The sequence below is a fragment of the Heteronotia binoei genome, chromosome 2 (assembly GCF_032191835.1).
Source record: "Heteronotia binoei isolate CCM8104 ecotype False Entrance Well chromosome 2, APGP_CSIRO_Hbin_v1, whole genome shotgun sequence".
Taxonomy (NCBI): Eukaryota; Metazoa; Chordata; class Lepidosauria; order Squamata; family Gekkonidae; genus Heteronotia; species Heteronotia binoei.
This window is the reverse complement of record NC_083224.1, coordinates 158,625,055-158,650,084: the sequence shown is the minus strand read 5'-3', so window position 1 is coordinate 158,650,084 and position 25,030 is coordinate 158,625,055. Positions and strand designations below refer to the sequence as shown.

The 25,030-nt window shown below is 42.2% G+C and overlaps 1 protein-coding gene across 2 annotated transcripts in view; it reads left to right on the top strand.

Moving 5' to 3' along the window:
• The window catches only part of NR5A2 (nuclear receptor subfamily 5 group A member 2), a 183,835-nt gene that overhangs the window by 86,091 nt on the left and 72,714 nt on the right, over positions 1 to 25,030 (top strand). For both annotated transcript variants that reach the window (XM_060232348.1, XM_060232347.1), the window contains exon 5: positions 20,686 to 20,805. In XM_060232348.1, the coding sequence (XP_060088331.1) occupies positions 20,686 to 20,805 (120 nt within the window). The remainder of the gene's footprint in view (positions 1 to 20,685; positions 20,806 to 25,030) is intronic.

The following is a 25,030-nucleotide window of genomic DNA, read 5'->3' as shown; positions in this document are numbered from 1 at the left end:
CTATGGAGCAGATGGTCTCAGAACCTACCAGGGGTGGGGTGATCCTGGATTTGGTCCTAAGTAATGCACAAGACTTGGTGAGAGATGTAAAAGTGATTGCGCCGCTTAGGAGCAGTGACCATAATGTTATTGATTTCACCATTTGTATAAATAGGGAGTTGCCCAAAAAGACCGCCACAACCATGTTTAACTTTAAAAGGGGTAAATTCACAGAGATGAGGAGGCATGTGAGGAGGAAACTGAAAGGAAAGGTAAATACGGTCAAAACCCTTGGGGAAGCTTGGAGACTATTTAAAACTATAATCCTAGAAGCTCAGATAAAATACATACCACAAGTTAGGAAAGGCACAAACAGGCATAAGAAAAGGCCTGCATGGTTAACAAACAAAGTAATGGAAGCTGTAAAAGGTAAGAAGGACTCCTTTAAGCGGTGGAAAACCAGTCCAAGTGAGATTAGTAAAAGGGAACACAGGCTGTGGCAAATCAAATGCAAGACTGTGATCAGGCAGGCAAAAAGGGACTATGAGGAGCATATTGCAAAAAACATAAAGACCAACAATAAAACTTTCTTCAAATATATTAGAAGTAGGAAACCAGCCAGGGAGGCAGTGGGGCCCTTGGATGACCATGGGGTAAAAGGATTACTGAAGGAGGATAGGAAAATGGCTGAGAAGCTAAATGAATTTTTTGCCTCCGTCTTCACTGTGGAAGATGAGAACTTTTTGCCCGCCCCAGAACCACTAATTTTGGAAGAGGTGTTGAAAGACCTGAGTCAGATTGACGTAACAAAAGAGGAGGTCCTACAACTGATAGACAAATTAAAAACTAATAAGTCACCGGGTCCGGATGGCATACATCCGAGAGTTCTGAAAGAACTCAAAGTTGAACTTGTGGATCTTCTAACAAAAATCTGTAATCTTTCATTGAAATCTGCCTCTGTTCTTGAGGACTGGAAGGTAGCAAATGTCACCCCCATCTTTAAAAGGCGTTCCAGAGGAGATCCGGGAAATTACAGGCCAGTCAGTCTGACGTCAATACCGGGAAAGTTGGTAGAAAGCATTATCAAGGACAGAATGAGTAGGCACATTGATGGACACGGGTTATTGAGGAAGACTCAGCATGGGTTCTGTAAGGGAAGATCTTGCCTCACTAACCTGTTACATTTCTTTGAGGGGGTGAACAAACAGGTGGACAAAGGAGACCCGATAGATGTTGTTTACCTTGACTTCCAGAAAGCTTTTGATAAAGTTCCTCATCAAAGGCTCCTTAGAAAGCTTGAGAGTCATGGAGTAAAAGGACAGGTCCTCTTGTGGATCTAAAACTGGCTGAGTAATAGGAAGCAGAGAATGAGTATAAATGGGCAGTCTTTGCAGTGGAGGACGGTGCTAGAAGGGAAATATAGAAAAGTCCCGTATGAAGACCGACGCTGTCCTTGTGCTATGGGAGAGGTGGAGTCGATGACTCATATGTTTTTTCGATGCCCTTTCCACCAAGTACAGAGGGATAGGTTTGTTTCCCCGTTTGTAGTTAAACCAATGGCAGACGCGGACGAGGCATGTTTGGAGAAACTTTTGGTGGATGCAAGTCCAACTATCTCTAGACAGATAGCCAAATTTTGCCATTATCTTGTGAAGTTCCATACTAAGAAACAAGAAACTGCATGTCTTGTATGATCTCTTGGAATTTTAGTTTATAAATGTTTTTATATACTCTGATTTAAAGGATTTATATAAATTGGAACTGACTTGAATTTTAAAATTGGTTAAATTATATTTTAGTTATCTTGGATTGTATAGGTGGGGAAATGTTTATGCATTTTATTGTATTTTATGTTTTTTTAGGAGGGTATTTTATACTATCAGTGGAGGACGGTAAGCAGTGGGGTGCCGCAGGGCTCGGTACTGGGTCCCATGCTCTTTAACTTGTTCATAAATGATTTAGAGTTGGGAGTGAGCAGTGAAGTGGCCAAGTTTGCGGATGACACTAAATTGTTCAGGGTGGTGAGAACCAGAGAGGATTGTGAGGAACGCCAAAGGGATCTGTTGAGGCTGGGTGAGTGGGCGTCAACGTGGCAGATGCGGTTCAATGTGGCCAAGTGCAAAGTAATGCACATTGGGGCCAAGAATCCCAGCTACAAATACAAGTTGATGGGGTGTGAACTGGCAGAGACTGACCAAGAGAAAGATCTTGGGGTCGTGGTAGATAACTCACTGAAAATGTCAAGACAGTGTGCGTTTGCAATAAAAAAGGCCAACGCCATGCTGGGAATTATTAGGAAGGGAATTGAAAACAATTCAGCCAGTATCATAATGCCCCTGTATAAATCGATGGTGCGGTCTCATTTGGAGTACTGTGTGCAGTTCTGGTCGCCGCACCTCAAAAAGGATATTATAGCATTGGAGAAAGTCCAGAAAAGGGCAACTAGAATGATTAAAGGGCTGGAACACTTTCCCTATGAAGAAAGGTTGAAACGCTTGGGACTCTTTAGCTTGGAGAAACATCGACTGCGGGGTGACATGATAGAGGTTTACAAGATAATGCATGGGATGGAGAAAGTGGAGAAAGAAGTACTTTTCTCCCTTTCTCACAATACAAGAACTCGTGGGCATTCGATGAAATTGCTGAGCAGAGGGGTTAAAACGGATAAAAGGAAGTACTTCTTCACCAAAAGGTGATTAACATGTGGAATTCACTGCCACAGGAGGTGGTGGCGGCCACAAGCATAGCCACCTTCAAGAGGGGTTTAGATAAAAATATGGAGCAGAGGTCCATCAGTGGCTATTAGCCACAGTGTGTGTGTGTGTGTGTGTGTGTATGTATATGTATATATATATATATATATATAAAAAAAAAATTTGCCACTGTGTGACACAGAGTGTTGGACTGGATGGGCCATTGGCCTGATCTAACATGGCTTCTCTTATGTTATGTTCTTATACACAAGCAATCCAGACTCTGTACCGTGAACTTTGAATTCTGCAGTATACATTCTGCAAATTGGAAAAGATGTATCTGTACTATTTTTTTTGCATAATTTTGCATAATATATTCTGATACTTTATTAAAACGTTTTTGTTGGTTTTGGATGGTTTTGCTAGAAAATACAGAAGTTGCAAGGGCTCATGCATGGCACTGAAACCCTACCTCATTCCAACCTCTTGAGATTTTATTCTGGCTCCTGTTTGTTTTATTAAATTAAAAGCTTTGCATTGCAACAAATGGAATTTGATAACCAATGCCATGTTTTTCACTTGTTATGCATCCCCACAGAACTGCAACGTCTAAATAACCCTATAGTCTTCTTTTGAAAATAAAAGCATGGTGGATTTCCAATTCCATCTTGAGAAATTCCTGGAGATTTGGGATTGGTACCTAGTAAAGGTAGAGCGTAGAGAAAGGGAGAGCTCAGTGGGGATGTGACACCATAGAGTTTTCCCTCCAAAGCTGCCATTTCCTTCAGGAGAACTGATGTTTGCAGTCTAGAGATCAGCTGTAGTTGTGAGAACAGCCCCTACCAGGAGGTTTGTAGCTAGCATATTATTTGGCCTTCACCCACCCACCCCTCAGCACTTGGGATTGAATGGCCTATGAATCTGAGTGATTGTGTCTGTTGAGGCACTGTTAGTTGGTTTTTAGTGAACGATCTGATATTTTACTCAATTTTATTGTGTTCAATGTTATCTAATTGTTTTTAACTCTTGTTGTAACCTGCCCTGAACCTGCTTCAGCAGGAAGGGTGGGATATAAATTGAAACAACATGTGCATCTACTTCCCATGTCATGCTGAGTGGCTGATCACTGTTACCCCTTCCCCCATCTAATGGATTTCTGTTATTAGCAGGAGGGTTAGAGGGCTCAATCCCAACATTCCTGTGCTCCACATGTACACGTTAATTTTAAAATTAGGGGTTGGGTGAGGTCCTTTCAGGGCTTTGTTTGTAGAAAAAGCCCAGCAGGAACTCATTTGCATATTAGCCCACACACCCATGACATCACCATTGTTTCACATAGGGCTTTTTTGTAGAAAAGGCCAGCAGGAATGCTTTTGCATATTAGGCCACACCCCCTGACAACTGCATTCCTGTGCGTTCCTGCTCAAATAAAGCCCTGGGTCCTATGCTGTATACCACTAATGGTGGAATCTTCTGCCAAGGCAGTGCTTGTTGTGCCAGGGAGATGTGGTATTCCTCCGGTGGAAGCCAAAGGAGGGTTGTGCTGTAAGCAGAATGGGTTAATGGGATACAAGCCTTGGATCTCACTTGATCCCTTCATTCCAAGTAGCTCTTTAAAAAAGAGTGGGAAAATCTCCCAGTGCCTCATCTAATTAGATCCTAAATTTCATCCAAATCGCTGAGACCAAAACATATTACTTTCCTACTTGGTGCTTATCTTTTAATCATCTGCAACCTACAGTTTGGAAAAATTGCATAGAATAAAGTGGATTAATGACATTTGAAAGATATTCTACAAAACAAATAGTAATGGGGGGGGATATAATGGATCCTGACAATGTTTGTGATACTTATCTGGACTGATGTATTTTTTTTGTCCGTTATTCTAAAAATAGAATAGAATTTAATCAGCTAAATTATGGTTTAATTTTCTGATTATATGATGGTTACAGTTTTTATGATAGTATTAAAAGGGCAGCTGATTTGGATCTAGTCCATGGCATGGCGGGAAGAGGAGGTGATCAAGGCAAAAAAAAAGCATGTAGAAGAAAAGTCAGTTCAGAAAATCTCCCAGTGTCTTGCCTATTGAGTTTCTAAAAGGATATGAGTGGCTTGGTTGAGACATATAGTTTATTTTAACTAGCCAGGATTCAGCTCACAGCCAAACATTGAAATCATGGTTCGCCTTTATAATTATTGGTTTCATTTCATTCTCTTTGCTGCCTAGGAGGCTGTTGCCAGAGAACAAGGCAGGATTAAGTAGTCAGGGTATCTGTAAGACATCATGTGAAACCACAGCTAAGACTGTGGTTAACTACCCAACTTTAATAAATTAACTACCCAACTGCAAAAAGTAATTTATTTATTTATTTAAAATATTGGGAAGAGATGTTAGATCTGGGTTGTTTGTTTTCTAATAGCATTTACGGTGAAAGCATACGGCAAAGTTTACATTATAATCTATTCAAAACTATTCCAGCTTGAAAAATAGCTGCAAGGAACAATGAAATAATTGCCTTTGATAGACTGCCAAACAAGAGCAGATTCTTGAATAATATTTCTAATGATAAAACACAGGTGACCTGCGGGTATCAATACAGTTCTTATTCAAAAAAACTTGTAGTCTGTTACATAATAGCTGGTAAACAATATATTCAGATTAAATTCGTCACTCATATTTTAAAAAATGTCACTCTCTCTTGCCTCTCCCTGTTCTTGGCTGGGATTGCACCACTATGATTTGTACAGACTAGAAAATTGCTAGGAGTGTGGGGGACAAACTAGACTGCTGCCATTTTAAAGTTATTTAAAAATGCCATGCAGATAGGCCTCTGGTAAGCAGCGGCATCACTGGGGCGGGGCCAAGGGGGCCATCGGCCCTCCCCCAGAGCATTCTCATTGGCCCCCCTCTCCGCCTTGCGCAAGTGTCGACGGCCGCCTCTAGTTGCTGCCCGCCTGGAGCCCGCACCTGGAGCAGTGAGTCACCCATGGAGTCGGAGGAGAGGGGGATGGCGCTGGGACGCGGCTGAGTCAAGGCCTGACGCATGGTGGTTGGCTGGCGGGCGGCTCCTCCCAGGTGCTGGCGGGCTTGTGAAGGGAAGGGGGCTTCGTGGCGTCTACCGACCGGGGCACATCCACCCGCTCTGCCCCAGGTGCGGGCTCCGGGCGGGCAGCAACTAGAGGCGGCCGTCGACGCTTGCGCAAGGCGGAGAGGGCGCAGCTCCCTCCAAAACACGGGCGGGGAGGGAGAGGGGCTTCCTGCCTTCCCACGCTTTTGCGCAGCCAGCAGGGCGCACTTGGCCCCAGGGTGCAACCCACCCTAGTGACGCCTCTGCTGGTAAGGCAGGCTGAAGCAGTCTCTCTCTCCCTCTCTCTCTCTTTCTCTCTCTCTCTCTCTCTCACACATACACACACACACACTTCATCAGTGCTGGAATGGCTGCCCCTTGCAACTGTTTCAGCCCTTGAAAAGGGATGGGGGAAGGAAGGAGTGCAGAGATGTGGACCCAATCTTGGGCCATCATAGCATCTTAAAATCTCTTTAAACTGGCAGTGGTATGCCATCACGCCTTTATTCTGAAGTGCTTAAAGTCCTGCAAGAGCTATACCATGTGACCATGTAGCCTGAGTACTAATGATTTCAGTGAAATCTATTTGCACATAAAGTACTTAGGTTTGGCATGCGGTGACCGAAGCAAAATGATTGAGGTGAGTAGTTAGACTAATACAGCAGAGCAGGAACAATCCAGGATCAAATGCTTGCAGAGCATTTCTTCTGAAATACATCTGTAATCACTTTGATGCTGAAAAGCTCCACTGTTATCTTCAGAGTTTTCAGCAGGAATCCAAAAACTGCCTTTTTAACAGCAAAAAAGAGGATGAAGGGAAACTCTTGAAATTGCATTTATAATTCATCAGAAATAATGCAGACTGCCAACCATGCATAACCCTACATGTGATCTAGTATGCAAAGCAAAGGTGGGAGGGATCCCAAGTCCCACAGAAAGCAAATTTTAAAATGCCAGGTATTGCATTTGATGCCTCACTTATTACAAATACCTAAACCTGACCTTATTTTTTTCACATGGAAGCTAACTGTGAGCTTGCTTGAAATGCTGAGAACTTACAATTGTCTGGTCTTTGGGAGTTCAGGAACCCTGTTGAATATTAGTATATTAGAAGGATGGAAGGGGCAGGCAGGCTGGCTTGGTAGAACACTGCTCTGGGTCAAGTTTTCCAAATCTTTTTTGCTAAAAAGATTACAGCCACATCCAAATTCATTTGGAATCTGCAATAGAGATATTACCAGATCAGCTCATCAGTTTGTTTCTACGCGCATGAATTGTGCAGTGTTAGAACTGAGTCTTGGGCTAAGCTTTTCTGATCCTTTTTTTAAAAAGTGACTCTCTCCCACCTGTTGCTTCTCAACCTACTGCATGTTCTTCACTATTAGGACTACTTAGCAAGTGACTGTGGCAAATCCAGGCAGACAAAGTGTCAAAGCCTAGGCTGCCTCTCAGGGGTAGGAAGGTGAATAGATGGCCAGAAGGTGGAGTCCACACTACAGATGCTAGCCCAAATACCATGCCACCTAGCGCCATTTCCACTCCTATTGACTTGGAGGGGGGCTATTGCTTTAGTGTTTGTTGTTTGTCTGGCTCTCCCTTCCTTTTTGCCCCTTGAAATCCTGTCTGCCTACCCTTTTTTCTCACCTATTACCCCATCCAGTTAGAACTGTTTTCACCACAGTTTCCAAGACATTACTGTACAATGACTAGTCATAAGCTTGGCACTCCAGTTTGTGATGTTCCTTGGATCTTGTTCCCCAAAATAAGGGTGGTTTCTGGGGCTGAGCCTTCCTAGCCTGCATTGGCATCAGTTCAAATGTAGTAAAGTGACACTTGGATCAAACAAACAACAAGGTTACTTCTTAGATTGTTTCCATTAGCATATCAGTCACCTGATGCATGATTCCTTCCTGTAGGCATTACTGGTGCAGAATGGAATCCAACTACATGGGCATGGCTCCTGCAGCATTCCATGAGGAACAGAAGGGTATACACATTTTAATAAAATAAGGCTGTGGTCAGATTATTGGTTTAGCACATTTGCGCCATGCTTCTAATTTTATCCTTAATTTTTTGTGCGGAAGAATTTTGTCTAAACATTCATCTGTAACCCAGTGCTCTGTGTGCTCACCCCGTGGTTGACCATCCAAGATTATTGCTGCATGGTAGCCATGGAGTGAGTGGCATTCTTTTTGTTTGTTTGTACATAAGCAGATATGAACATATGACGCTGCCTTATACTGAATCAGACCCTTGGTTCATCAAAGTCAGTATTGTCTACTCAGACTGGCAGCGGCTCTCCAGAGCTGAAGTTTTTTATGCCAACTTGCCTGGACCCTTTTTAGTTGGTGATGCCAGGGATTGAACCTGGGACCTTCTGCTTACTGAACAGATGCTCTACTACTGAGCCACCATCCTTCCCCATATTTGAAGCACTGGCTCCCTTTTGACAGCTCATATTTCTCTGCCAGAAATCACTCTCTTTCCCACCAGATTGTACTTCTTTTCCCACTAATTTCATAGGACTCTAAATATTTCTGTGGCACTGCCTGAGTGCATCCTGCACCTTTTTCTCTCCACATAGACCTTTCCCACCAGAGTAATATTAAGAAGTGGCTTGGAGTAAAGTTCTGGGGGCAAAATCCTTGCTGCCAATTTGGGAGCCTTAATAAGGACTATTTCCAGCACCATCCCATTCCAAGAAATGGCAGATCATTTTCTTGCATTTGTCACTCTAACACACCCACACCCCGTGGGCTCCTGATCACAACAAAATATTACAGTGAAGAATTGCACAAGTGGTGATTCAAAACCCTTGTGCAAAGATTCAATTATGTGCATATCACTAACTGCTTCAGAAGGGGGGGGGGAGTGAAAATGGAAGAGAAGGTTCAGACTTCCCAAACAGCTCAACTTTGCAACAGGGAAATAAGACATTTAGAAATTTAGGGTAAAACCATTTGTATCCATAAACCACAGACTTTCCCTGGTGTCAAAAAACTCGCAATCTAGAAGGGCTGAGGTTGGGGTGGGGGGGGGGGGGCGGGGGTATGATTGGGGATACTGACAATGCTGTTTGATTTTTTAAACCTACAGAGTAACTGCAACAACATCAGATCAAACAGCTCATCTGACCGCAGATTTTGTAGTATAGACCAGTTCTTTGCTGTTTTTATACATTTTCCAGAGCATGCATTTCCGGCAACCTGGAAGTAGCACCAACAAGGTTTACAAATTACCTGGTGGGTTCCAACTACCACACTGGAATCTGTTACTTGGACTCCTCAGAAGCAGGGTGCCCAAAGTTCAACAACAGGCAGTTTGGATTTAAAAGGAGTTTTTTATTCCATTGTTTCTGTGGGCTATTTCTAAATCTGGATACATCCAACACAGCCTGATCAGGGACTTTTTTTATTTCCAGTGAAGCACTTGTCTGAATGCTTCACTGCAAGATCAACATGACCCTCATTCATCGTTTGTAAGTTTTATGAGGACACAGAGCTCCATTCTCCCTATTTTCAGGGACAGTCCCAATTTTCTGCAAAAATCAATGTCCCCATTTTGTTTTTGGGGATAATGTTGGTTTTTGCTCCTTTTATGTTCTCTAGAAGTGGAGAGACGGAGAAAGACACAATGCCAGTACACCATTTCCCTTTCTGAATCTCACCCTCCTGTCCTACTGTAATTAATAAACATTGGTGTATGTGTTTAAAATACATCAGCACAGCCAGGTCCACTGTGAGATTAAACATTGTGTTAAATAGTTAAGGTTAGTTTCACCTTAGCAGCCAGAAAGCTGCAATATTTAAGAGAAGCAGGTGTCTTAGCCAGTGATCCTTGCTATAAAAAAATTGCTGCAATGCAAATAGTCCCTCAGTTTTCATTGGTAAAATATTGAAAGGTATGAAGTTGTGATATGAGCTTATGAAGAAACTCTTGGATGACCACTGCAAGTGGCAACCCTGATCATGGTAGTCCATTTCTTGACACTGCAGAACAGATTAAAGTATTGTTATATAGAGCACTTGATCCCTTGATGGACAGAGCTACTAAATTCTGCCAGTATTCTCCACAACTACATTTGTTTCATAAACCCATGCGTTTTAAAACAATGCATTCTTTTAACTTAACTGTCAAGCTAGTCCCTAAGGAATTCTGGGCGTTATTGTCTAGTGAAAGTACAAAAGAATATCCACACAGTGAAAAGATATAGATCTAATCTGGCTGAAGGTACAGAAGCAAAGTTTCTAGTGTCACCCAACAGTGCAAAAAAATGCACTCTTATTAGAACTGAAAGGTGAGAAGGGACTGGTATGTAGCATACCATCATGGATCTGAAGAAGTGCAAAAAAAAATTGCCAAACGCGTGCAAATCCAAAAGTATCTATCCTCAAAGCATTCTTGGATATCTGTTGCCTTCCTGTGGCTGTTTCAAAGCATAATTTGCTGGCTGCATTCATTTTTTACCGGTGCAAAATGGCAATTAACTATTTTGATAGTACGTCAGAATGGCATTTCTATAATTGGTGCAGAGACCAGGTGAACAGGATGCCAGGTCACAAATGTGCTTCCTTTCTTATAAAAAGATGAACATTTATTGACAGATTAAGTAGAGTGCACTGATTAACCTCTTGGAACAATCAGAGTTCACAATAAATATTTATCTTAGTACACTTCTATCAGCGTATGATGCACTCTGAAAAAATGCTTTTGGCCCCAGGGAAAGCACTTCAGAAATTTAAGAAAACATTCTCGGAATACGTGGAGGAAAGAATCAGAATGTAAATCATATTCTCTGCTTTTTAAAGGGTTTTTGTATGGACAGAGAACGCTGTATGCTTACAGCTGAACTCTATATACATATACTATATTCCGTCTTTCATATGAGTACAGAGGTCTACAGTTGTTCAGCATTTTTGCATGTTCTGTGTGATTTTCTCTTCTTGTTGGTGTCACTTGTTGGTATTATTTATTAAAATAACCATGGTTTGGTTTGGATCCAAATCCATTTAGCACAAACCTCCATTTTTTTCCCTTTGGCATGGCCAGTTGCCAGTCAGTGTTCTTCTGCAGCAGAAAGGAAAGCTTGTAATGATGGACAGGCTCTAAACTATGGGAAGGAACAACATGAGTCTTCTATTGCACTAAGCTTCCTTGTCTATAACACCAGCATGAAGAGGTGTCCCCCCCCTCCCAGTTATGTAACTAGTGTTTCTGAGACAAGGCTTCATTTTAACTACCAGTGATAGCATGCTTGTGGGTTTCGGTGTCAACAGAGACTTGATACTGCACTTTCCAAAAGTCTCCACCAAACTCCAGTAGGCTATTCAGAGAACACAGTCTAATATTATTTCTGCTGGGGTGGAGCAAATCACTGGACTTAACTCTCTCTTCTACCAAACATCAGTAGATGAATTTTACACTGGATCATTACGAAAGGTGTAAGAGAAATTATATCACACAAGCAGTGGTTCAGCCACTCACAACAAATTTTATTTCTGTTGATAGTACTAGGAAGAGAAGATTTACATAGCAGGAACTCCTTTGCATATTAGGCCACACATCCCTGATGTAGCCAATCCTCTTGGAGCTCACAGTAGGCCCTGTAAGAAGAGCCCTGTAAGCTCTTGGAGGATTGGCTACATCAGGGGTGTGTGGCCTAATATGCAAAGGAGTTCCTGCTACAAAAAAAGCCCTACATACAGGCTATACATGTAGTAATATGTTTAAGGCTGGAACCTTAGGTTGCTTCCATGTGGTGGTTTGGCATCCAAACTGCAGTTGTTGTTTTTTTAACTATCCACATGACTTCATGCTCTAATTGTACTCCAGTTACCTTTTACATGTACTCAAATGTGCTCTTTCCCCAAACCCACTTTGCTACAGGCTTTTGGGGAACAGCACATTTCAAGCGCATCAGCACACCACCTAGATGAAAAGTTGTGGATTTTCAAGGGTACCACCCACTGCAGCACCATTTTTCTTTCAGTTTCTTGCAACCACCATTTCCCCCACCCTGCCACCACTGGAGTGTTTCTTGTGGGCTTTAAAAACAATATTAAAAATTGCTGTCATGATACCTTTGAAAACATGCACTACATTTGACCAATTCTATTAAAGTCATCAGAAAGCCCTCTAGTGGCACAGTGTGAGAAGAATGCAGGGAACATGGTGGCTGATGCAGGAAAGTTTTGAGGGGGTTTTTAAAACTTCCATGTGGTAGCTCTGTTGCCGATATGAATGCCTCTGCATATTTTGCAGAGGTGATGGATGCAAAGTGGAGAAGCCTCATAACATAGATACAGGCTTACTTACATTAGTTGGGCTTCAGATCCTGTTTGTCTTACTTCTGAGTAGAAATGCTACACATTGTTTATTGTTTGTCCTGGAGTTAATTCCAGCAACAATATAAGGTTCAGGCTAATAATAATTTTCTTTTTTTCATGATAAAACTGTCTTTATTCTATCAGCATACTCAAAAATGGTTCACTCCTACTCTTAATCTATATGCTGAATATCCAGCAATGAAGATTCCATGTACAAACAATTACAAGATGAAACCCACTGCTGCCCAGCCTCACAAATAAATCTATTTTTAAGTTACTTGAGTATCCTTACCTAGATTAGTTATTTGTGACATAAAAGAAAGAATTCGCATCTGTAAAGCTTTCAGTTCCTTTTTACCAGGAGCCCTCTGCAGATGCTTCTTTCCATTCCAAGCAAATTGGGAGTCCTCGTGACCCCACAATGCACATGGTACACATCATCTTTTGAAAACTGGGTGACATGTGGATTTTCCATACATGTGCTGCTTCCATCCATGCAAACCAGAACCTTAATTTTCCAGATTTCTGATTGATGTCAGTGGAAGCTGTAATGTGCATGGAAAATGCATGAGATTTGCACAAGATAGTGACTGTGCAGATGCTGCTGGTTCACCTTAATGAAACATCTGCAGAGCTCTAGAGATTACCAAGTAAGGAACTATTTGCAAGACTGCTGCTACCTTATGGTTACTCAGGCTGCGATCACACACACTAAATAATGCACTTTCAATCTACTTTCAATGCACTTTCCAACTGGATCTTGCCAGTTTGCACAATAAAATCCAGTTGGAAAGTGCATTGAAAGTGGATTGAAAGTACATTGTTTAGTGTGTGTGATCACAGCCTTAGAGTGGTTCAGATGACTGCTGTAAAAGCAATAGGATTTCACCTTTACAGTGATGACAGCTTCAGAAAAGCATTTTATCACAATGTCTGTAGCAGGACATGACAATGATCCACTATGAGATTCAGGAGTAGACAGTAATGGCAATATGTAGTAGCAGTGAAAAAGGCAAATTCCATGCTAGAGATAATTAGAAAAGGGACTGAAAATTAAGCTGACGGCATCACAATGCATTTCTATAAATCTGAGGTGTGGCCTCATTGGAAATACTCTGTATAATACTGGTCATCCCTTTTAAAAGAGGACATTTCTTGCAGGAAAGCAACTAATTAAACCACTTCAGTCAATCAACCAATCAATCACAGAGCTAGAAACAGTGCAGAGAAGGGCTATCAAAGTTATCCAGGGTGTGGAAAATCTCTCTTTTGATTAAAAAAAGTAGTTGGGCTTTTGGAAAGGCATCTAAGAAAGGACACTTCAGAAGTTTATAAAACTGTACCTGGTGTGAAGAAAGAAGATGGTGAGAATGCTCCTTAAATACTAAAACTTGAGATTGCCCAATGGAGTTGATTGACAGGAGAGTGAAGACAGACTAAAGGAGGTACTTTACTAATGTTTTTAGAATTCACAGCTATGAGATGCAGTGATGGACACTAGTTTACATAGCTTTTAAAAAGAGAGTAGACACATTTATGGGAGGTAGTTCAATGACTATTAGTCATGCTGCATGCAGGTTAAATGAAACATCTATGTTCAGTATGTCATTAATACCAACACAGGGCTTTTTGCAGAAAAAGCCCAGAAGGAACTCATTTGCATGTTAGGCCACACAGCCCTGGCACCAAGCCAGCCTGAACTGCATTTCTGTGTGTTCCTGCTCAAAAAAAACCCTGAATACCAATTCTTGCAAAGTAGGGCTATTATTTTCTGTATTTAGCCTTCCTCACATTTACTGAATGCTGAAGACTTGTTACCTATTTTGCTTGGCCCAGTTGATCACCTAAGAAGTGGGAGGCTGTCTCCAAAGTGAACCTTAAATGATCTTCTAATGTTGCCTGGCCATTCATCCATGTACTACACCTAGCCCACCTTTACTTCTTGTATTCTCCTTGCTCCAGCCAGAATCTTCCTCTCTTGCAGCCCTTCCAGCAAGCCCTCTGCCTTTTTGTTGGCTTTGGTTTGCGTAGAGAGCAAGCATCCAGATCGCAAGATGGTGGTAGACCTGGTCACCTAGAAGCTAAAAGTGCTGTCCAAGTTAGCCCCCAAGGCTTGCCTTGCAGAATGGCTACTCTGGCAGCAATAAACATCTTCTGCCATTCGGAAGGTGCATGAGAAATGGCAGATGTTTAAAGAGTAATAATATATTTGAGTAATATATTCAAAGAGGACAAAGTTTGAGGCTTCTGCTTCAGACCAACACAGCTACCCACCTGAATCTATATTCAAGAAGAGTAATCGTCACAAAATGGCTGACAGCATTGGGAAAATGAAGAGTATGACTGTGTCTTGCCCTGCATTGCATAAGAAAGGCACTTATCATAGTTAACTATTAATTGGCTTGAGGACATATTATTGGAATGCTCATTTGCAAGGGGCTTTCACTCAAGGACTAACTGCTTTGGGTTTGAAAAATCCACAGGCCTTTCTTTTTTCATTTAGTTGGGACTTTCATTCTGTGTTTACATGAGTTTTCTCATGAGTTTACTCCTTTTATCTAGACTCTTTTTAGATGAATGTCATCTTTTTTATCTCAGCTCAAACTAGTGCAAATCCTTACACTGGAGGTGGTAAGGTACTTTAAGCCTCCTTTAATGTGTATTTGCATCAGTTTTCAGAGAACTAACATGGACTTTAACTACTAAGACTCAGAGGTTTCACACTCACACATTAATCATTTCTCGGGAAAAGTAACATGGGAAGCAATCCTTAATTACTTAGGTTAAGTTCACCCATTTGAATGCATTCCCTTGATGACTGCAGTATCAAATCATAACTTGCATGTTAGAGCCAATCAAGGCCCATGGCTTTATTCGAATCTATATGCTGCCTCTCCAGAGACCTGCTTAAGGTGTCTCATAACTAAAACAATAAACCAAAACCAGCAACAGCTTAAAACAAATTGAGCACCTAAAGTGATACTGATAAAACAGTTCTCTTGCCAGAAAGAGACCAAAAAAACCGACTAAAAGAGATAGAACTCTTTGATAAAAGACTAGGTAAAAAGTAATGTTCTGGGCTGGCATCTAAAAGAAAGTAAGGTAGTGGCTGACCAGCAGGCCCGGCGCTAGAGTTTCTGCCTCGTGAGGCAGAACCCTGCGCTGATGTCCCCCCATACTAATCACGTGCACAAAGTGCATGTGCACACCGCAATGACAACACCCAGAAGTGATGTCATTGTGGTGGCGCGCTGCCTGCCCAGCAGCCCTGTTCCACTTTATAACGAGCTGAGTGGGGGCTGCGGGGGCATTGGTCCGAGCGAAGAAACAAAGCCCCGCAGCCCCTGCTGAGCTCATTATAAAATGGGAGAGGGCTGCTGGGTGCCTTCCCCTGTCCAGCATGCTCCGAGTTCAGAGTACGCTGGGCAGGGGAAGCCGTGTTCTTCCTAGGCTTTCGGGGATCGGGGACTCTTTCCTGATACCTGAAAGCCCAGAAAGAACACTTGTTCCTTCCCCTGCTCAGCGTGCTTTAAGTTCAGAGCACTCTGGGCAGGGGCCGGTTCTTTCTGGGTTTTCAGGGATCAGGGGCGCTCCTCCAATCCCGGAAAGCCCAGAAAGAGCACTCGCACCTTCCCATGCCCAGCGTGCTCCAAGTTCTCAGCTCTGAGGGATCTGGGGAGCTCCTCCAACCCCTCAGAGCCAAGAAAGGCTCAGGGATGGTGCGAGTGGGGATGAGGAGGGGGTGCCTACCCCCCCCCCCCGCCCATGCACCTGTGGGAGTTGGTGCCCCAGGCCATTGCCTAGTTCACCAACTCCCACATGCTGGTTCTGCTGGCCAGCCTCATCAATGAGAGCCTTTCAAATGTGGGGTGCCACCACAGAAAAAGCCATGTCTGTGGTGACCACCCACCTCACCTTTGCAGGCAGGACACAGTGAGCAGAGATTAAGAAGACTTTAACTGGTGGGCTGGGCAGTATTATTTAAAATGCAATTTCTTTTCAAGGGACCCAGTCTTTTGTGAGTCATCGAGGACTGGTTCCCATGATCAGTACAAGTGATGTGTGAATCAGCAACCCCAGTTGGAACACTTTACCACATCTGCAGTAGCCTGCAACAAAGTCATCTCATGCATTCATCTGCCAGTGCTCAAGGGAAAGATCTCATAAGAACATATAGCGCGTGATGACTACAATATCACAGGATGCACATGCTTGTGTGGATGTGCCACCATGGGCAACATCACAGGTTTAACTTCTCTCTCACATTACAATCAGATTCAATGCTTTTCAGTGGAGTCAATTCATACATTTAGGCACCTTGGCAGAGTATCTTGCTTGATTTCCCCAAACATTTGTAGAGCCTTCATGTTAGCTTGTTTTAATGGCCTTCCTTCTGCTGTGTTTTATGGGAGGTTTAAGAAAACTGCATATCCCAACAGGTTTTGCATTTGTGGTTCGAGGGATATAGAAAGTACTGAACATGTTCTCCTGCACTATACATTTTATTGTGATATTCATGCCATTTACTTAGATCCTCTTCCTCAAAATCATGAAGAACAATCTGATGGTTGTAAGGCTCTCTTCCTATTATCCACTCATAACTCTGAGATCATTGAGACTGTGGCAAAATTTCTCTGCTGTGCTTCTAAAAGGAGAGGAATGTTTCAAATGCAGGGGTAATTGTTGTTTTCCTCCTTGCTGATTGTGCATGTTTATGTTGTTATGCCAATGTACGTGTTACATTGTTGTTTCATACATTAGCTGTAAGTCATCAAGTGCAGAATTATTAATATATAGAAATGTGTGAACCAGACACATGTGTACTGCAATCAAGTGTAGAGAAATCAAGTGATGTGCATATATCCATGTCCCAGAGGAAACCTTCAGTATGCATGACAAGAGCTTCCATGTCTTCCACAACTCTTTCTGAAGCTTGTACATGCATAGTAATATTTTTCTTTACTGATTTGTTTTTGGGATTTGCAATGCAATCTGATGTCCAGTTACTTCCATCTAAAGCCTGTTGATCTCAGTGGGTGTGTACATGTGTGTTATGTGCCATCAAGTCACTTCTGACATCCGGCAACTCTATGAATTAATGATCTCAAAAACGTCCTATCATTAACAGCCTTGTTCAGGTCTTCCTTTATTATTATCAGAGAGCTTAGATTGTAATAACTCTGCATAGGCTCACACCACAATGGCTGGCTCCAGATTGGCAGATTGGGGCACGCAGGAGGCATCCCAAATTGGGCCAGCACAAAATGGAGCAGCGGAAGCCCATCCACATGCTCCCCTGCAAAGCACCTGTATCCAGCACATGACGCACTTTGACACAGTCATACAGCTGTCGCACACCATCCCTGTAGTTTTGTTTGGGTTCCTTTTTTCCCATTCATTTATTGGTCATGCGCATGTGTGCCCATGTGCCTATGCTCTTGGAAGCAATGTGTTTTTTTTTTAAAAAAAAAAGCCAGAAGCAGCTTGGGGTGGCCTGGCAGGTTCACACTGCCAATGCGCATTGCATGCGTGCTCCAGCATTCAGACACCTGGGGTGGAAGATGCCATGCAGCATAAAAAAAGTGGTAGCTTCGAAAGTGGTAGCTTTTTGAGCCATGGCAGAGACACCTAAGGATGGGGTGAGTATGGGAGCAGGACAGGAGGCAGTTGTGCATGTTTGGATTTGATTTTTTGATCTGTCTGCGAGCCATCCCTGTATTGGCTTGAAGTGCCGGTCTGCACCTAGCCTAACACTTGCAATATAAGGTAGTTCCTTATGTTCTAATATCCAAGTGATGGGCACTCCAAACAGCAGCCACAATGCACAACATTGTTGATTACCATATAGATTCTCCATATCATGTACATGTCAGCATTGTAGACCATACCCATTGTAAATGAGCTGAAGATGTTGTGAGTCATTAGCAGAAGTTCTGTTTTTCTGCTTTTATGAGTCTTGTATATAACAGAAACTCTGAGGAGGGGTTGTTCATTCTGCTTTGTTTGTTTGTTTGTTTTGCACTGTTTGAACGGCAGTGGCTTGCTAATGAGGGGATACCACCTGAGGGGGTGGGGTCAACTTTGATAGTATACTGATGACTCTCAGACTTTCAAAAAGTCCCCAAAATACAAAGTGATTTTTTGTTTTCTAGCGTTGTTGCCTGTGGTTGAGACAGATGGTTCTTGAAAGCCTTTTTTGTGAGTGTTTGTAGACATAGAGGTTGGATCTTGCTAATTGTGGATGGTTTGACCTCAACACGTGCCTTATAAAAGGGTGGTCTGTCTATTTATTTGCATTGCATGATGGAATTTGGTTGAGCATGTAAGATGAAAAATAAATTAGAGCATATTATGGATCAAATGAGTGTACCAACCTTAGCTTCTAGAACTCTATAAGCTTATGTTAATATATAGGCATTTTGTGCTGAAGATCCCACTTTGGATACTGCCTGACTGCTGTATATTTGCTGGAATAAAGGCTTTTAGTGTTGAAAGTATCACTGGGCTTCTGTTTTATTTTGCTGTATATTGAACTTGGTTATGCTGCTGCCACATTTTCTGATACTCCATCTTAGAATGTTGAATAGTATTTATTAGTTGCAGGGGTGGTCTTAACCAATAGGCATCGGGGCAGCTGTCCCAGACCTTATGCTGGGGAGGCCACTGTCTATGACCCTGTCCTTCCAACAGAGGGGGCAGCTGGAGCAGTGCCAGCAGCTCACACCCACCCCATCCAAACTTGGGCAGCCAGCTTTTTGTGACAAAAGCAGCTCCAGGCCATCCCTTTGTTAGATCCCAGTGACAGGGGGTAGACCTGGCAGGAGGGGTGGCAGTGATTGTGGGGCCCCATCCTGGATGTTTGCCGAGAATCACTAAGACCACCCCTCATTGGTTGAGGTTTTTAAGTTTACTTCTTTTACCATGTATATTCCTTTAATGTATTTTCCAGCAAAGTGACTAACAATGTAATCCTAAGGACACTTTCCTGAGAGTAAACTCCATTGAATAGACTGTAGTAGAATTCAGAGTAGACCTGCTTAGGATTGCTCTATAAACGTGCTATCCCAAGCAAATTTTCACCCTTCTAAGTCCACTGACTTCAGGAGGGTATAACTCTGTTTATAATGACACTGCAATTAAATTTCAATCATAAAATTATAATAATAAAATCAGGGGAGGGAATACAAAAGACTCTGCACAGTGTTTTGCATGGGCACATCCCTACCACTCACAGTTCCTTGTGTCCTCCTCATGCACCCGTGAAGGTTGGGTGATTTCAAAATCTCTTTGAAGTGCAGGGCTACAGGGGATGAGAACCTGAGCAGCTTGTGCGCTCCCAGGGCTTTTTTTTTTTAAGCAGAAATGCACAGGAATGCAGTTCCAGCTGGCTTGGCATCAGGGGGGTGTGGCCTAATATGCAAATGAGTTTCTCCTGGGCTTTTTCTACCAAACAAAAAGCCCTGTGTGGAACAATGGTGATGCCAGGGGGTGTGACCTAATATGCATATGAGTTTCTGCTGGGCTTTTTCTACAAAAAAAGCCCTGTGTGCTCCCATGCAAAGCACTTCAGCCTTATACCCATCTGTCCTTTGGATTGTGACATGTGGGTTTGTAACACTTATTCCTAGGAAGAATATTGCAAAACAAAAAAGTACTGGTTAGCAGGACCTTTTTTAAAAACAAAATACTGTTTTAAAAAGGAACTAATGTTGATCTCAGAAATTCCAGCAGAGCTCAACTCATTTTAGAAATGCATCTTGAACACATTTGTAATTTATTTCAACCCTTCCAGTAAGACAAATACAATTTTATAGTTGAAAACAGCATGACTTGTTTGTGTGACAGATGCTGAGGATTTGAGACTTGCACTTTTTCAGCAAGGCATGGCTGCAATCTTCTCTTCCAGATTATTGGTGGCTTTGTTAGAAATGGCACAGGAGATAAATACATCTGGGCAGAAGTCAGAGCGCTTCTTTAATATCAGCTCAACCTTGTTCTTTGAGCTAAACAGAAATGAATTATCATGGTTACCTGCAGCATGAGGAGGAGAGAGCAAGGCTGCTTCTATGATAACAGAAGCTTCCCTTTGACTTAGTAATACATCCGTCTGCTATATTCCAATCCTCTTTTCTTTCATCCAGCTGTATTATCAAATGAGTGTGTGACTTGCAAGCAATGCTGGAGCATTCTCATCATAAATTGTCAAGTCTCTCAACTACATGTAACGGATATGGTCAAAATCCAATGCGTCTTTCCATAGAATGGCCTCCTAATGAAGACCCAAAATGCAATGGTGTTGTATATTTTGTAGATATGTGGTGTTGTTTTGATCTAATAAAGGCTAAATTAGATGCTCATCCCATTGAGCTGTTGTAACAATTTAAAATCTACAAGCACACAAATATCTGATCCTGGCTCAGTAGGTTTTGTGAAAAGAGTCACTTCAGATGGCCCGTAAATGTTTACAGCAGTGCTTTTAAATGAAGCCATTAAAAAGTAACTCATAGTACTACAGCAATGTCTCAGACTTCTATTATTAAAATACTCCAGAGAAAATCATAATAAATAGCAAATTGCAAACATGCAGCCATAATTTCTGTTCTGTTACTTCACCTCCAGGTTGATGACCAAATGAAGCTGCTTCAGAACTGCTGGAGTGAACTTTTAATTCTCGATCACATTTATCGGCAAGTGGTACATGGGAAAGAAGGCTCCATCCTTCTTGTCACTGGGCAACAAGTGAGTGCATAATTATGGATGTCAATTCATTATCAACATTCTTTCAATACAGTATTCCTATTGAATAGAGATACAGATTACGTTGCAAAATTTTTATATCAGTATAAGCATTCATGGACTAGAGCCCACTTTCTCAGATACTTCAGAGACTGAGTCATAACTACCATGGTACATTTTCCCTAGGGATGTCAGGTGGAGAGATGTGTTTTGACATTCTACACTTCCCAGGCATGCATGGGCTCAATTTGAATTGGGACAGTGATACATAGAGGGAGTCCATATCTTCCACCTGCACCATTGTCCTGAGAGGCACTAGTTGTCCTGTTGAGACTGCTAGGGTTGCCAGCCTCAAGGTGGACCCTGCAGACCTCACAGAATTGCAACTGATCTCCCTGGAGAAAATGCTGATTTAGAAGGTTGAATCTATAGTATAATACCCTACTAAGGTCCCTCCCAACCTGTCTAGCTCCACCCCAAATCTCCAGGAATTTTCCAACCTATAGTTGACAACCCTAGGGGCTGCAAATGTATTGGCATTATATTTCCACAATGGAAATGGTGCAGCAGGAGATTTAAGTAGGGTTGCCAGTTCTGGGTTGGGAAATACCTGGAGATTTGGGGGGTGAAGCTTGAAGAGCGCAGGATTTGGGGAGGGGAGGGTATAATGCCAAAGTGGGTATAATGCCACACAGCCCACCTTCCAGAGCAGCCATCTTCTCTGGGCAAACTGATCCCTGTCACCTAGAGATCAATTGTAATAGTGGGAGACTTCTAGCTACCACCTGATCGTTGGCAACCCTAGGTCGAAATCCACCCTATTTATATTCCAGTTTCAGTCTAAATGGGATCGGCAGAGACCTGGGAAGCGTGGAACTCCAGAACATGCCTTTCCATCTAACCTAGGGATCTCCCTGGAAAAAATGTAATGTGTAGTTAGTTCCTCAGTATGAATACTTATTAGTGGGCATTTTATGTAAAAAGATGAGGGAATAAACAGCATGGCCAAGAGGCCATAAAATGCAACAAGTACTGGGTGAATATATGTACATATATACAATTATTACATTACAGCACAAGTAAAGGACATGGATACTCTGGTCCAAAGATAATAGGTAAACATAAAAGCAGATATGAATATCAGCATTGTTAAATACCTACTAATATCCCATTCTGAATTACATAGTGGGCCAAAAGTGTGGTTCTGTAGCAGGACATTTCTAGCGAAAGTTAAATCAGTAAGTTTTCACTTTTCTTTATCTTTAAATATTTATATTTGACTTTTCTGTCTATCTCAAAGTGGTTGTATAACTCATGATGCTTTGTGTTTATAGAGTGTTGGCATAGTAGAACTGGAAGTGGGCAGGATTAATAAAAGAGACATTTTTTAAAAACACAAATATTGCTGGCCATGCTTCCAAAACATTGTTAGGTTCCATGACTTGCAGCATATAGACTAGAACTCTGTGTAATCTATAATCCCTATGCCCAGTATTGGACCCATGTACTAAACTCAGTACTCTGGAACTTGCATTTCCGACTTCATAAAGACAGTCTTGAAGATTGGTAGGTAATTTTAGAAGTGAGACTGAGCAGAGTTTCCATTTGTCAGGAGCAGGGCCTTCAGTGCCAAGCATTCACTTTCTCTTACACACACTCTTGCCATCCCAACATAATGGTGCCCTTCTCCAATTTTAGTTCCCATCAATCCTGTGAGGTAAATTAGGCTGAGAAAGAGAGGTCATATTAACTGGGGATTTGAACCCAGGCCCCCATACTGAACAAACATTTTATGTGGGTGGCATGATTCATTTGGTTTAAGTACAGGATACATATAGCCAAACTACACTGCCTAGATATTATTGTCCTGGGCACTGAGAATCTTCAGCCAAGTGCCTGAAAACTGGGCCAAAATGAGCATGTTGAAATATTGAGACTATATAAGGGGATGTGGAAGGCAAGTCAGAACAGAGAATCAAAAATCCCTCTAAAAGTCAAATATAATAGAGAGAACACAATTCTCTGAGAAGTTCTCTGACACAAGCCCAGCAAAAAAAGACTGCGATTTGCACATGACCACCACGGTAGCTTTTCTAAGCTCGGAATAATTTCAGTGGGGGTTAGCAGGGTTCTCCCATGCATTGTTCCCATGTTTATTTATAATTTCCAAGATCCTCTGCAAAGTATATGAAAGCAACAAGGCAAATTAAATGAGAACCGTACCCTTTGAAAACTTATTTAGGCTCTACTGGAAAAGAATGCCCAGTGTCATGGGAAGGCAGTATGTATTTTGTACATTTTAGGTCTGATTCAAAGTGAAACCAAATGATGGTCCACTGGCATTTAAGTAGCTGAAACCTAAACTGGCTAGATGTATATACATATGAGGAAACAGTTGCTTGTTTGGACTACAGAACTCTGTGATGCCATTGCTATAAAGAATTTGCATAGGGAGCCTTCGCTCTAATCCAAACCATGTAAGATATCCCTTTGTACTTAAAGAACTGTTGTATATGCTGTGCGAGAGGCAAAAAAGAAATGTGCTATGTGTGAGGCAGGTAAATCAGCCCTTTGAGCAGAGCTCCATTAACTGTGGCCACAATCCAGCCAAAGCGAAACAGTTCCAAATTCTATTCCAAAATGCCTGGGCAGCCTGTAAATGAATGTGAGCTGCAAAGACAAAGCAGACCATTTAATCATGGACAATGAGGCCCTGGGTTTAAGAACGCTGACTACAAATCATTGGATACATTTAGAAATTGAAATTTTTGTAACTCGGGCAGAGATGCGGCCTCGAGTTCAATCAAAAATTATATCTACTTGAACCCACTTCATCTTGGGCCTTGCCCTTGTGGGCTGTCTCCAGCCATGGCCTTAGGCCAGTTGCTGATGCTGTTTGTCACTGTATAGTTGGTGGACTTACCCTTGAAATGCTCCAAAGACTTTCCTCCATCAACGTTGAACTTTGAGTAACTGAAGGAATGAATAATAATAGAAGGAATTTTGAGAAACAGAGGGAATAATGAGTAATAGAAGGAATAAAACATGCATAGGCTGAGATCAAGGAAACAACCTATTTAGTACCTCTCTACTCCACCACAACATGAGTCACTGCTAATCATTGCAATGCATCAATCATAGGTCTTTTCTGATAAATAAAGGGGTAAACTGTAGGGAAATCAAATAAGACAACTTGGACAAAATTTCCCCAATACATTCATATCACAGTACTCATACAGCCAACTATGGCTCCATGAGTCTAGCAAGCCAGGAACCAGTCAGTAATACGGTTCTAGAGAAGCAGTCAAGAGGGCAGGCCCTCCCTAACTCCACCTGTGTGAACCACAGATCCTGTTTCTTTGTGCAGTTTGAGGCATGTATGCAACAAGCTGGTCCCTTATGAAATAGACTAGAACAATAGTTTGACAATGTTCCTTTATGTGCTACACATTACTTTCTCAACTGCTCCTGCAGTGTGGTGTTTTTGCCTCTTCCACATCACATCACACCATACCAGGTGCTAACATTCAGTGCTAGTTACCCACCTTCTCAATCTTCCTTGTTGTTTCCATGCCATTGTTGATGTCAGGCTCTGAGTCAGATGAGAATCTTGTCCCACTTTCTTTGCTCTATAATGGCAAAGAGAGGGAGCTAGAAGTTTACTTTACGTTAGCAGATACAGACTGGAGACCACTGTCTAGAGTCCACTCTCCTCCACAGATTTTTCATCAATTTATTGTGTAGGAAGGAAGTGATCAGAGATCTATTTTGTAATTTGCAGATAGGATTGCATACTCCAGATTAGAACATTCCTGGAGATCGGGGGGGGGGGGGGATGGAGCCTGGGGGAGGGGTTTGAGGACAGGAGAGACCTCAGCAGGATACAATGGCATAGATTCCACCCTTCAAAGCAGCCATTTTCTCCAGGGGAACTGATCTCTGTAGTCTGGAGATTTCCAGACCCCACCTGGAGTTATTGCAACCCTGCTTGCAGATGAGCCAACACTTCCAGATACATGGTGTTCCATGCTGGACTCATTATGAATGCTATAGGCCCATATAGACCCATTGTCACATTTCATCATTCAATCATTCAGGCACCCTAACATAGAAATGCTAGCTGGTCCTTTCAACTGGAGATGCCAGGGACTGAACCTGGTACCTTCTGCTTGCCAAGCAGATGCTCTACTATTGAACCATGGCCCCTCCATCATCATCATCATCACCA